Raw genomic sequence first — 11,159 nt, 5'->3', positions numbered from 1 at the left:
GGGGGGGGGGGAGCGAACTGAGGCAGTTTTGGTACTCACTCTCTGCAAAAGCCGGATCCCAGACATTCTCATCCGCCTCCTCGAGCTGAATCTTTACCTCAAAGAGTTCCACGAGACTAAAGTACTCGTCATGGAAATTCCACAAGGCAGCAAGGGAGAAGTCGTCATCGCAGCTCGAGTCTGGCGGGATTTGAGCAAGCGGAGAAGATGACGTCTCAAAGTAGTAATCGTCACCATGAATAGTGAGTACGACGCCGATGGCATTATAATTAGACATGGCCAGAGAGGGTTAGGTGGAGGGGGTTGAAGATGTTTAAAAGTAAAAGTCAAAAAATGAATAAAAGAGTGAAAAAAAAACCCCGTGTTGGAATTTTTATCGAGCGGCCCCCAATGGCCAAGCAAGCAGAGATAGCGAGACGATGACGACCCCGCATGTTTCGGTGTGAAAAAAAAAGGTATGCAGTATGGAACGCTGCTGGCTATGAAAGACCTGCTACTGGTACCTTAGTGTCTTTTCGTTAGCGCTGTTGAGGCTGTCGACAAGGCAAGCAACAAAGAAGCGAAACCCAAAATTTAGAAAGGGCGATCTTTTTTTGACGTTGAGGGTACTAAACTTGAGACATTGAGATTCTCCAGTCTTGATACGAGCTAGTTGCTTATGATTGCCACTGGACAGAGAACCGGGGGAAATTAGAGTAGCTGGACTGTGTTGAAGAGTGTGGCGGAAGATGGTTCCATCTGCAGGTTTTGCTTCTGCGATGACGAAGACTAGGATTAGAACCGGTACATTTTGGGCTGTAATTGTTTGGTTTGTGTGCATCTGTACAGCGATCCTTGCTAACACAAGAACTGATTGCTACTAGTGTAGGTCTAGTAAAACCAGACTTTATTTTTTTTCTCCGTTGACGCCCTGGTTGTTGATCCAAAGCCGGCCAGAGTGAAAAGGGTCTTTGTCCTGTACAAGAGACTTTTTAAAACCGATTGTTGGTTTGATTGCGAGTTAATCTTATGTATGATATAATCTTTAATCACAAGCACCTTCAGATATTAGGCATAGCAATATATAATTTATATTGTTTGTCCACTTGGACAACTATAACAGCAATTCACATAAACATTCGCTTTGGTCAATCAAAAACACAAAGAAAGAAAAAAAGGAGGAAAAAAACGTAACATCTCTAAGCCGCAGTGAGCTTGCTTGCAATCGCAAGGATTTCTTGGGCCGTGATATTACCCGTAGGATTCCTTGGGAACCCCTCGGCATAAGGCATACGCTCTTCTTCTTGACACAGACGAAGAAATTTAATGTGGTTAGCACAAATGTCGCATACAAACACATGACAGCTTAGGAGGAACAAAGACTCACCAAATAGAATCTTGACCCAGTCTTTCCTGGCATCGCCATTGACGCCACCAAACACGCGCAGGTAGAGCGCCGACTCGATGGCACTGTTCTCCACGTCGCCGTCGGCCATGCAGAACGTTGGGTTCCTGACCTTGGCCGCAGCAATGGCAGCGTTCCTAGCGGCGGCACCCTGAGCGATGGAGATCTTGTCGTCCTTGAAAAAGGTGAGCGTGTTCTCCCAGATGGTCTTGTTGAAGGAGTGATTGTCGCCCTCGGCGAGGTCAGAGCGCGACAGGGAGCCGTCGTGCTCGAGCATGCCGTGCTTGGTGATGTCTTCCAGGTTGAAGGTGTTTGGGTCGCCCGTCGTCGACGTCGAGAGGGCCTTGCCGCCCACAATCCTTGTCGCGGCGCCCTCGAGGCCGATGCTTAGCTCAAGCGCCGACACCAGCTGGTCCATGGAGATGTTTGTCCGCGGGATGAAGCCGTGGTTGGCGAGCGTGTTCATCATGGGGCAGGGACTTTTGCCTGTTGGTAGGGGACAGGGCGTAGGGCTGGTTAGCATGAAAGTAGGCTGCGGGGGGCGTTGAGGGGTCCTGCCGGCACTTACGGTCGTTGGGGCCGTGGGCGTTGAAGGGATGATCATCCCGAGCTTGGATCATGCTCGGGTAGGCCCACGTGAGCGGGACGACGGTGCCCAGAAGTGCCGCAAAAGTGCGTGTGGAGACCATTGCGTAGGTAGTTTGTGGTGAAAGATATTGCTGTTATAGAGTGGGTGCACAACGAATGGCGGTTTGTCTGTGATCAAGCTGGACAATGGAAGGCAAGGGATGTAACGAGAGGAGTTGCTCAAAAAGACAAAAGCAGAGCGAGAGAATGAAAAAGAAAGGAGAAAGGAAAGTAGACCAAAGGGGAGAAAGAGACAGTTGTGTGTCCGAACGTGGATGGGAAAGACATTGTGGAATTTCCTACAGATAAATGACCCCCAGACATTATATACGTACAAACGCCAACCTAGAAACTCACCCTTCTTGGGTCTCTGGGAAATTGCGATAGTGTTTGAGGACCCCATAGGACCATAATGTACCTACCTATGCATCAGCGTGCTGAATCGCCTTGTTAGGCAGGCCGATGCCACTGAGAGAATCCCATTTGCAAACTAGGTATACCAAACATGATTATACCGGTACAGCACAAAGGGGACGGCTATGCTCACAATGGGCTTGACACGAGCAATAGAACCCCCCGAAGACCCAAACCCCAAAAAAAGCAATCCATGGCTTGTCGATTAGCCCTCGGGGATTCCTTAATTGGACAGCCACTCACAAGCCATGAATTTGCTACCTAGTGAAGCACCGCTTGGCAGGAGCCTGAGTGGTCAGAACAGTTGAGAGGCAACATCTCAGCCTCCTTTAAATAAAGCTCTGTGCGGGCCAGCCAAGACTTTTTCTAACACACGCATAAGAGTATGCAAGGTTAGCTCACAAAACATGGGCGAAACCCCCAGATCCGGAAGAGGAAGAGGCTAAAGTTGGGCGACTGATGGTATTATTGAGAAAAAAAGATGGGTTATTGAGGGCGCGCGCCGACTTTTTGGCGTGGCTGGAATTTCCAACCCTGTCGTCATGGTCAACAACGATTTGCTCTATTTTCTCTAGAGCCCTCGAATTAGGTAGGTATCAGGCTCAAAAAAAGCCCATCATTCGGTTTTCGACACATAGTCAAACGCCGTAGGGACCAGATGTCACCTCGCCCATGGACCGCAATTCGCAGCCGAATGACCGTATCGAGCAGGTGCCCGAAGCTTCGTGCATCATATTTTCCCCCCTTAGATGCACGGCACGATAACCTCAGATGTCTGGCCATGACGTCTGGTGGTTTGAAGATATGCCAGGGGCAGATGTGTTCATGCTGCTACCTGGTCTGATGGTGATATCATGACAACACTGTCTCCTGTATAGAGAGTAATGACGCTTAGCAGGCCTGCTCGGAGAAGAAATTGGTCTTTGGTATTCCATAGTCCTTACCTCTCACAAATAACATCTCAAGCTTTCGTGATACCGTCTGGTGTAATACAGCTATCAGCAAAGGCAATGTAAGATCAAGGTGGTCCTCAAAGTCACTAACCTTCAATTCCGACTCGTCGTCCTCATCTTGAATGTAATGTGTCTCCTCGACATCACCGAGGACCAAGTTACAATGAGAATCATATGCCTTTTGTGTGCAAATGATTGATGAAGACATTAGCATGCAGTGAACGCCAGAGGTGGGCATATTTCAGCATCTAACATCGGGGCCTTGTCGGAGACCACATACATGCAAACGCCCCTTGAGCTCTCTGTCTCCTCGAAGCTTGACAAAGACAACCTCGTCCAACAGAAGCCTCACCAGGCCAAAAGGCTCATTTGCTTGAGCCTCACCGCTGTCTGCCATGATTTATGCCGAGGGAACTGCCTTTTGAAGACTTTGTTTATCGGCGCAATGCTTCCGGTGTGTCTCCAAGTGACGCCAAGTCCTTATTTCAGAGGCGACACGTGTTGATGGTTCGGGATTGAGCGTGTTCCGTTGATGCTCTGCTGTGATGATGATCCCCCTTCAAGCTTGTTGGCGTGGATTGCGAACCCCACCTCACTAAACCGAGCTTCTTGTGGCGCGCAAACTGCGATGGGGCACGTGACGGCCGATTTTCAGGAGCAGGTGCAGGGTAGGTATCATGGAATGCACATAAAATCGACTTGCACAGCCGTGACAATGAGTACTGATTTGAGAATAGCGCAAAAGGGGTATATTGGATTAATTTACATGCTCGCTACTTTGGCAATCTTGGCCAAGCCATTTCAGACTTGCGCTTAACATCCTTCCAGTAGCCTCATCACGAGGCAGTCGTCCCCTCCAACTTCAAATCATTCACAACCATGTACCTGCTAAATGTAATCCACCCATACCGGAACCACACCATCTGGCTCTTGTGAGCCTCGGTCATGGCGCGCCACGCTGTTCCATAGCTCGGTCCGCCGTCCTTGTTACCGCCTCCCTCCTGCGCCTTGACCGGCATCAACGAGTTCATAAATACGAGTCCTTCCGGGCTCTTGACCTCCGACGTCCCCTGAAGGCCCCAGCTCACAGCAAGCGTCATGAACGCGTCGATTATCGAGGCGTATTTGCGCACAAATGAGACCGAAGTCAGTGTGTACAGGTCTACGGCCGATCCAGAGGATACAAAGGCCCGCGCGCCGTGGTATAGGGAGATGTGGTTCGGGTGCGACGAGACGCCGCCTTTGTCGAAGGTCACTAGGACATCGATCATTGCGCCTGCGGCTGGGTTCGGAACGAAGGCGGACGTTAGAAGGTTGGAGATGGCGGTTGCGTCCCAAGTCGCTGTCATTGAGTCTTGAAAGGCACTGTGAAAATCAGGTCCCGGTTAGCACCAGTTCAAGTTCAAGCTTCCTCCTCTTGCAAGTCAGAGATCATGGGGGTTTGAAGGGGCTCATACTCAGACTCGATAACAAAGACGTCGTCCTCGTTGCGCAAGCCCAGAAGCATGCCGCTCTTGACCAGCTCCTTCTTGCGCGTCTCTCCCAATCCGTCCGCATTGCCGCTGCTCAAGCAAAGAATCTTGACGTGGTTGCCAGTCTCGGGGCGCGTGAGGGCCAAAACCGTAGGCGCAAAGAACATGGCTTCATCGTCGGGGTGTGCGATCAGTAGGCATATGCGCTTGTTGCGCAGCGTCGGGAATCGCGTCGCCGCTACCGACGCCGTGTAGATATATAGACACGGAGCAAGTAGGACCAAAAGCCCGGCCGCCAGTAGAGTTGTCGACATGATAAAGCCGGGGCGTTTTTTTATATGTTTGTTTTGTTTGAGGAGAGTTGTCTCCGCTGTGCCGTGACGTCTATCCTACCTATCAAGGAGCGCAGCGGACGGCACGGCACGGCATGTATAGTTGCAATATACGTTATACCCGGTTTCAAACAAAACCAGACAACTGCAAAGCCAGTTTTCGGGTTTGAAAGTTATGTTACACTCTTGGTGGCGATCATCAGTCAACAAACCCGACATATAAAGATTGAGTTTATCCTCATCCGTTGGTTGATACATAGTAAATTGCAGCAGCCGACAAAAAGGTGGGGAGAGGGGTATTCAAGGGTGCGACTCACGGGATATGCACGCGACGTCACCTGCTGAGGTACATGGATGCTACTGCATTAGCTTATCCTCTAGCTTGAGAAACGATTGAAGAAGAACGGTCAAACTTCAGGGAAAAAAAAAGAGGAGGGGAAGAACGAGCTAAACTGAAGTATGGCGAGCATGAGCTTTCGCCAGCCCCATCGGGTCTGTAACACCTCGTGACCACTTCATGCCATTCATGTGTCCTCATTTCGACTTGATGCCACCTTGCGGATTAGACGAACAACCCCTGGTCGGTTCGCGACGATCCAGAAGATTGAGTGGTGCACGGAAATTATGAGCTTTAATTGACGGCAACGCGACGCAGTATACAAAGCATCCCTGCCGCACCCTTTGTACAAAAAGGTCGCATAAATTTGCATTGGCGAATTGAATGTGGATTTGAGACCCCACCTTAATGTAGCCGTTTTCCGCCAGCCGGGCGGGGCTACGCCAGATTCGATGCATGTTCATCCGAGCCTACCTGTACAAGTGCTAGCTACCGAATTCGAGCTTAGCCTTGTGCTCCACGCTGCACACACAACTGGTGCTCATCAAGCTCAAGACATATACCTTATACACCAAAGGATACCCGGATAGCTTGAAGACGACCTCCCGCCAATAACCATGGCACGCAAACGAAAAGCAGACCCCGTCAAGATCGAGCTCAAGCAGCCAGACCGCTCCGGTCCATCCGACAAGACGCTCCTCGACATCGCCAGCGAGCGTAATCTCTTCAGACAGGCAGACGAAAAGCAAAGGGAGAACGACCTTAAAAAGTTCGGATGGTCGGCCACAGCCGCTGCCGATACTACGGAAGAAGGCGAGGCCGAAAGCCTGTCTCCCCGGGCAGAGCGCGTCCTGGACACCCTTCTGTGGAGTGTGAGCCTGGCCATGCTGCACTTCACTTTTGATGTTTTGGTTCAAAACCAGTTCGCTGTGGAGATTGAATGGCCCAAGGTGTTCACACGAGGCTTTCAAGCTCTCCTGGGTAGGTCTGCTTCGATGTTCATCGTAACATTTTTCTCCCATACGCCCGGATTTCTTTGGTACTGATTTTTGCGCGAACAAACAGTCTTCGGCTTCCTATTCTACAACCTTCACCCACATGCCTCGGAACCCATTTTAGTGCCATTCGTCCCCAGGAAATATCAGAATGGAATCCGACAAGCCATCTTCTTCGCCGCCAGCATAGCTGCCGGTTGCTATCTCATCCACGTCACCAACGAACATGCCTATCTCGCCGTCATGAAGACGGCACCTTCGATCGGCTGCATTTGGGTATGGGCTGTGCTTGAGCTCAACCTTTCCCTATCGTTGCTCAGTCTTGCCATCACATATGTCTTTTTCAAGCAGGGCGGATACAGTCTCGCATGATGACTTGACTCCATACTACAGCAACTATCATCCCCTGTGAGCCAATTGTGCCATAGCTCTCAGTATATTTCGCACCGAGTCATACCTCAGTGACACCCCATGGCCACGTTCTTAGGGCATTCAGCTGTGCGATGCTGTCGAATAATCTTCTAATTGCTGTATAATGGTTCTAAGAAGAACACGTGCATACCGCGACACGCCATCTTTGAGCGATTGGCTATGCACAGTACGTATCGCTTCCGGCACTTTTCCTGGTTGTACCTCATGTGACAAATACCAGGCATGGCCGACTAGTAACTGGACGAATGCATCATCTTGAGCGGATTTTCTATTATGATGCCAACCCTCTATGACAAGACCCGACCGATCTGTGGACTACCCGTGTGATATCTTGGGCCACAGTTTGCTTGTTCATCACTGTACAATGGTGTTCCACGGCGTCAATTGCGTTGTGCGTGATATCCCCGCAGCGATTTTGATGTATGCAATCCACCATTTGCCTTTCGCATCGAGTCTTGTTTCCATCCGGTTCTGATGCACCAATTTGTGGACCATACCCGCTGCATATGTGATCTCATTCGTCATCATCATAGGATATCATGAAAGGAATATTCCAGGATTTTTAAAGTGCACATAACCTGTTTGGTAATCTACAGCTGCTGTATATTTCCAGGCTGGTCATTTGTTGCTCTGTCATTTCAGAAGCAAGAAACCTTCAATCGACCACCAAATCAGATTTATATCATCATATAACAGTTTAAAAGGGACTTGCACCATGAAAACTGTCGGCATTTTTCCCGCCTCAGGGGGTCTAGGAGGGAGCACCATCGCCCATCTGCGCAAAATATTCCCTGGCGATCATCTCATTCTTATCAGTCGTCATCCTGAAAACCAGCCAGCAGAGTATTCGCAAGGCGGTGTTCGTCTTCGCCAAGCATTCTACGAGTCTTCACCGCAGGAGTTGGAGAAATCGTTCAAAGATGTCGAAGTTCTCTTCCTCATCTCATACCCAAGTCACGTCCGTGACTACAGGGTCCAGGTTCGTTCAGTCAACCCCCAAATCCAGATTTCACTAGCATTTATCTCAGACTTTGTCTTGTCCTGCAGGTTCAAATCCCAGCTGTTGACGCAGCTGTGAGGGCTGGCGTCTCTCACATTTTCTATTCATCCTTGGCATTTGCCGGCCCCGTCTCGAGCAGCTTGTCCAAGGCCGAAGTGATGCAGGCGCACTTGGTGACGGAGTCTCACCTGAAGTTTCTTGCAGCCAATAACCCGAAATTCACTTTTACATCCATCCGGGAGGGTCTCTACTCGGAGTCGTATCCCATATACACGGCCTTTTTTGATGCTGCAAATCCAAGCTCGGAAATACGCATACCGCACGATGGCAAAGGGCCCGGCGTGGCATGGGCCAAAAGGGATGAACTGGGAGAGGCGACGGCGCGGCTCATTGCGCATTATTCCGGTGCGCACGTCGCAGGCCTGGAGAGCATTGAAATGGCAAATCGAATACTGCTCTTGACCGGTCCGAAAGTGTGGACGCTTGAGGAGACGGTAGAGCAGCTGAGCAAATGTGTGGGCAAACCCGTTGCGATTCGCGAGGTCAGCGTAGATGAGTACGTTTCGCAACTACAAGTCACTGCAGTTTTTGGAAGCCAAGAAAAGGCTACCACATGGGCCACTGCGTGGGAGGCTATCAAGGCTGGAGAGACTGCGGTGGTCACACCATTGTTGGAGCAGGTACTCGGTAGGAAGCCGGAGGACTTTGAAATTACCCTCAAGAACCACTTAGGCGCATCTCACAAATGAATAGCAACTCATCAAGTCTTTCAAGCAAAAAGAAAACAAACCCCATAAATTCACCTTGTCAACTCAACTCCAAGCTAAGTGCAAAAAAAGAAGAACATGAACCAGCTGCACCGAGCTTACTGTTTGAGCCATTTGGACTCTAATAACCCAAGAACTGAAAAAAAAAGGAACACCACGCAATGCAGCAAGCCAAACCAAACACCACTATGTGCAGTCACCAAACTGAGACTGACATCCCGCATTACAGTGGTCCGCCGAGTTTCCACACCAGTTGTACCGCGAACAGCAAGACCCCCAAAGCGAATCAGCGCATGTGACATCTCCACCGCAGCGTCCGTCGGTTGACGCCTTGAGCTTCGAAGCAGCACCCGGTTTGGGCTTGGGCTTGGTCGGTTTGGTCGGCTTGCTCGGCTTGGCAGTCGTGCCACTGCTTGATTTCGGGACCTCACGGTACCATAACTCGGCCGGGTCATCGAGGCACTCGCCAACAGTCATGGCCCTCAGGCCCCTCCTAGCAAGCTGCTCTAGCATGAACTGCGTGAGCCGAGTGGAGCTGTTGTAGTGAATGTCGTGGGCCAGGACGATGTTGCCGCCGCCGCCTGCCGCCAGGCCTTCCTCGACCTGGCGCTCGGAGCGCTCAATCTCGGCCTGGTAGCGCCAGTCGTCCGAGTCGATGTCCCACATTACGACGTGGTAGCCGAGCCGCCGCGCCTGCGCCAGGCAGTCGGCGTTGCAGCTGCCGTACGGCGGGCGCAGGTAAGTCGGGAACCGCCCGCCCAGCACGTCGGCAAAGGCCTCCTCTGCCCGCACGATCTCGTCCCTGCGCGCGTCGGCGTTGAGCGTAGACATGTCCTGGTGCGACCACGAGTGGTGTGCGATCTGGTGGCCCTCGGCCATCATGCGTCGGACCAGGCTGCTCCATGGCTCGCTCTCCAAGGGGCCCAGGCCGTTGTTGGCAGTGATGAAGAAGGTCGCCTTGGCGTTGTACTGCCTCAGCAGGTTCAGAACGTTCTCGGTGTATATGCTGGGCCCATCATCAAACGTCAGAGCCACGGCCTTGGACTGCCTGCACCGAGTTATGACCTCGCCTGTTTTTTGTGTTTTTTTTTGTAAGTGGTTTTGGAGGTTAGCTTTTTTTCTATATGACTTGCCCCTCGGGCTGCCAGAGATGGTTTTCTCGTGGGACACTTTGATAAGTCTTACCATAAGGGACATTTCCGAGTAAATCCCTCTGTACGGTACTGGTCGATCCAGCCACGCTTCTAAAAATGGCACAAAAAAAAGGTCAGAATACTGCGAGCACCCCTTGAAAAACCTTGCCTCTTGGGTGGTTGCGGGCAGAACCTTACCTCCGGACCACGCCGTTGCGTCGATTTACACCAAATCCGGCCCTAACATCGTACGCTGCTACGGCGTCGCATAACAACAGCAGCCCAAGCAGGCCCCAAACCAGGCCTGCGATCTTTTGCTTCATGTCGGCGGACTTGTCCAAGAGATTTGATTGTGCAAAATCCGTGAGGCTCTCCTTGGCTGCCGAAAAAGCAACAAGTGGTGCTTATGGGGAGAGGTTTTGCTTGCTGTGCCCTTCTTTTTTTTCCCCCCTTCCTTCAGCCTCGAGGTTCTCTGGGGGAGAAGAGCGAACACGGTGAAAGAAAACCCTACAGAAACGGGGTTCAACAAGGAACGTTGCACACGACGAGGCATTGAGGGCATCGTCAGCCTTTTCCCCCCCGCGTCGCAGCCATAACTTTTGACAAAGCATCTGCACGTTGCTTTGTTTATCCGGGGGGTCCCAGTGTGGGCCAGATACGAAAACAAAAAAGAAACAAAAAAGGAAATCGCCAAGGCAAATAGAAATCGCAGCTACAGCTGCGACAAAATCACAAAGGCATGATAGTGGCGGTTGCGGTATCGTATCATCCGATTGTCTCACCACAGCTACGGGGTTTTTTTTTTTTTTGCTCTTCACAACAAAAGAAGATCGTCTAGTGGGAGGGAGCGCCAAGCCACAGAACACGGTAGAGCATGCAAAGTAGAAGCTGTTGTCTAAGATTATCATGGCTTATGCGTGAGCTTACTCACCTGTTTCTCTTTAGCAAGAAAAAAAAAAGTCCGATATAGAAATTTCCAGGTACAATAGTGAGAGGGTGGAGCACGGCTAGCGAGAAGGCGGCTCGGAGGGCGTGGGTGGCGTCGAGTCATCAGTGCCATTATTCGGGTTGGACGAAAGCGATTGGAAGAAGCTGAGGAATGGGCCTGATCCAGAAGTCCCTGAAAAGGAAATAGACCCAGGAACAAAAGCATAAGGCAAAAGCATTGGTCTCCAATTGGAAAAGCAAGCGATGGGAACTACTTGATCTTATCTCCGCTAATCACAAAGACTATTAGTTCCGAATGCGGTCAATGAATCACATCATTGCAATCCATTGCTCACTTACCGTCGATTAGCCTCAATATCAAGACT

General features: G+C 50.8%; 7 protein-coding genes across 7 annotated transcripts in view; 2 read left to right on the top strand and 5 right to left on the bottom strand.

Annotated features, from left to right (window-relative positions):
* PgNI_01287 (uncharacterized protein) overlaps positions 1 to 408 on the bottom strand; it is a gene marked incomplete at its 3' end in the record, with an annotated part of 2,229 nt that extends 1,821 nt beyond the window's left edge. Inside the window, exon 1 of the mRNA XM_031121360.1 lies at positions 40 to 408. Within this exon, the coding sequence (XP_030987579.1) occupies positions 40 to 277 (238 nt within the window). The 5' untranslated portion in view covers positions 278 to 408. The remainder of the gene's footprint in view (positions 1 to 39) is intronic.
* A 770-nt stretch (positions 409 to 1,178) lies between these two features.
* On the bottom strand, positions 1,179 to 2,073 carry PgNI_01286 (uncharacterized protein; the record flags this gene model as incomplete). The annotated part of the gene is made up of 3 exons (XM_031121359.1): positions 1,179 to 1,282; positions 1,367 to 1,870; positions 1,953 to 2,073. The coding sequence occupies 3 exons, from the start codon at positions 2,071 to 2,073 to the stop codon at positions 1,179 to 1,181; spliced, it is 729 nt and encodes a 242-aa protein (XP_030987578.1).
* Positions 2,074 to 2,531: 458 nt separating this feature from the next.
* On the bottom strand, positions 2,532 to 3,936 carry PgNI_01285 (uncharacterized protein). The gene is made up of 4 exons (XM_031121358.1): positions 3,659 to 3,936; positions 3,470 to 3,556; positions 3,370 to 3,406; positions 2,532 to 3,295 (listed from the first exon to the last, which is right to left on the bottom strand). Exons 1-4 carry the CDS (start codon positions 3,773 to 3,775, stop codon positions 3,249 to 3,251), a joined length of 288 nt encoding a protein of 95 aa, XP_030987581.1. The 5' UTR covers positions 3,776 to 3,936; the 3' UTR covers positions 2,532 to 3,248.
* A 215-nt stretch (positions 3,937 to 4,151) lies between these two features.
* Positions 4,152 to 5,783, bottom strand: PgNI_01284 (uncharacterized protein). Its single transcript, XM_031121357.1, has 3 exons — positions 5,500 to 5,783; positions 4,836 to 5,367; positions 4,152 to 4,743 (listed from the first exon to the last, which is right to left on the bottom strand). Exons 2-3 carry the CDS (start codon positions 5,162 to 5,164, stop codon positions 4,215 to 4,217), a joined length of 858 nt encoding a protein of 285 aa, XP_030987580.1. The 5' UTR covers positions 5,165 to 5,367; positions 5,500 to 5,783; the 3' UTR covers positions 4,152 to 4,214.
* A 39-nt stretch (positions 5,784 to 5,822) lies between these two features.
* On the top strand, positions 5,823 to 7,177 carry PgNI_01283 (uncharacterized protein). The gene is made up of 2 exons (XM_031121356.1): positions 5,823 to 6,500; positions 6,585 to 7,177. The coding sequence occupies exons 1-2, from the start codon at positions 6,137 to 6,139 to the stop codon at positions 6,884 to 6,886; spliced, it is 666 nt and encodes a 221-aa protein (XP_030987575.1). The 5' UTR covers positions 5,823 to 6,136; the 3' UTR covers positions 6,887 to 7,177.
* A 484-nt stretch (positions 7,178 to 7,661) lies between these two features.
* PgNI_01282 (uncharacterized protein) lies at positions 7,662 to 8,724 on the top strand (the record flags this gene model as incomplete). Its single annotated transcript, XM_031121355.1, has 2 exons — positions 7,662 to 7,925; positions 7,994 to 8,724. 2 exons carry the CDS (start codon positions 7,662 to 7,664, stop codon positions 8,693 to 8,695), a joined length of 966 nt encoding a protein of 321 aa, XP_030987574.1. The 3' UTR covers positions 8,696 to 8,724.
* Positions 8,725 to 8,899: 175 nt separating this feature from the next.
* PgNI_01281 (uncharacterized protein) lies at positions 8,900 to 10,422 on the bottom strand (the record flags this gene model as incomplete). Its single annotated transcript, XM_031121354.1, has 3 exons — positions 10,045 to 10,422; positions 9,899 to 9,957; positions 8,900 to 9,783 (listed from the first exon to the last, which is right to left on the bottom strand). Exons 1-3 carry the CDS (start codon positions 10,167 to 10,169, stop codon positions 8,900 to 8,902), a joined length of 1,068 nt encoding a protein of 355 aa, XP_030987577.1. The 5' UTR covers positions 10,170 to 10,422.
* Positions 10,423 to 11,159: the final 737 nt, after the last annotated feature.

Source organism: Pyricularia grisea (assembly GCF_004355905.1).
Source record: "Pyricularia grisea strain NI907 chromosome Unknown Pyricularia_grisea_NI907_Scaffold_1, whole genome shotgun sequence".
Lineage (NCBI taxonomy): Eukaryota > Fungi > Ascomycota > Sordariomycetes > Magnaporthales > Pyriculariaceae > Pyricularia > Pyricularia grisea.
This window is presented reverse-complemented; position numbering and strand designations above follow the sequence as displayed.

Excerpts from the sequence above, each read along its gene's own strand:
- PgNI_01285 (XM_031121358.1), bottom strand. The coding sequence starts at position 3,775 with ATGGCAGACAGCGGTGAGGCTCAAGCAAATGAGCCTTTTGGCCTGGTG. Across the intron at positions 3,407-3,469 it reads ACGACGAGTCGGAATTGAAG|ACGGTATCACGAAAGCTTGA; the intron begins GTTAGTGACTTT and ends GTATTACACCAG. Across the intron at positions 3,296-3,369 it reads TGAGATGTTATTTGTGAGAG|GAGACAGTGTTGTCATGATA; the intron begins GTAAGGACTATG and ends CTCTCTATACAG.
- PgNI_01284 (XM_031121357.1), bottom strand. The coding sequence starts at position 5,164 with ATGTCGACAACTCTACTGGCGGCCGGGCTTTTGGTCCTACTTGCTCCG. Across the intron at positions 4,744-4,835 it reads GTCTTTGTTATCGAGTCTGA|TGCCTTTCAAGACTCAATGA; the intron begins GTATGAGCCCCT and ends TGATTTTCACAG.
- PgNI_01283 (XM_031121356.1), top strand. The coding sequence starts at position 6,137 with ATGGCACGCAAACGAAAAGCAGACCCCGTCAAGATCGAGCTCAAGCAG. Across the intron at positions 6,501-6,584 it reads AGGCTTTCAAGCTCTCCTGG|TCTTCGGCTTCCTATTCTAC; the intron begins GTAGGTCTGCTT and ends GCGAACAAACAG.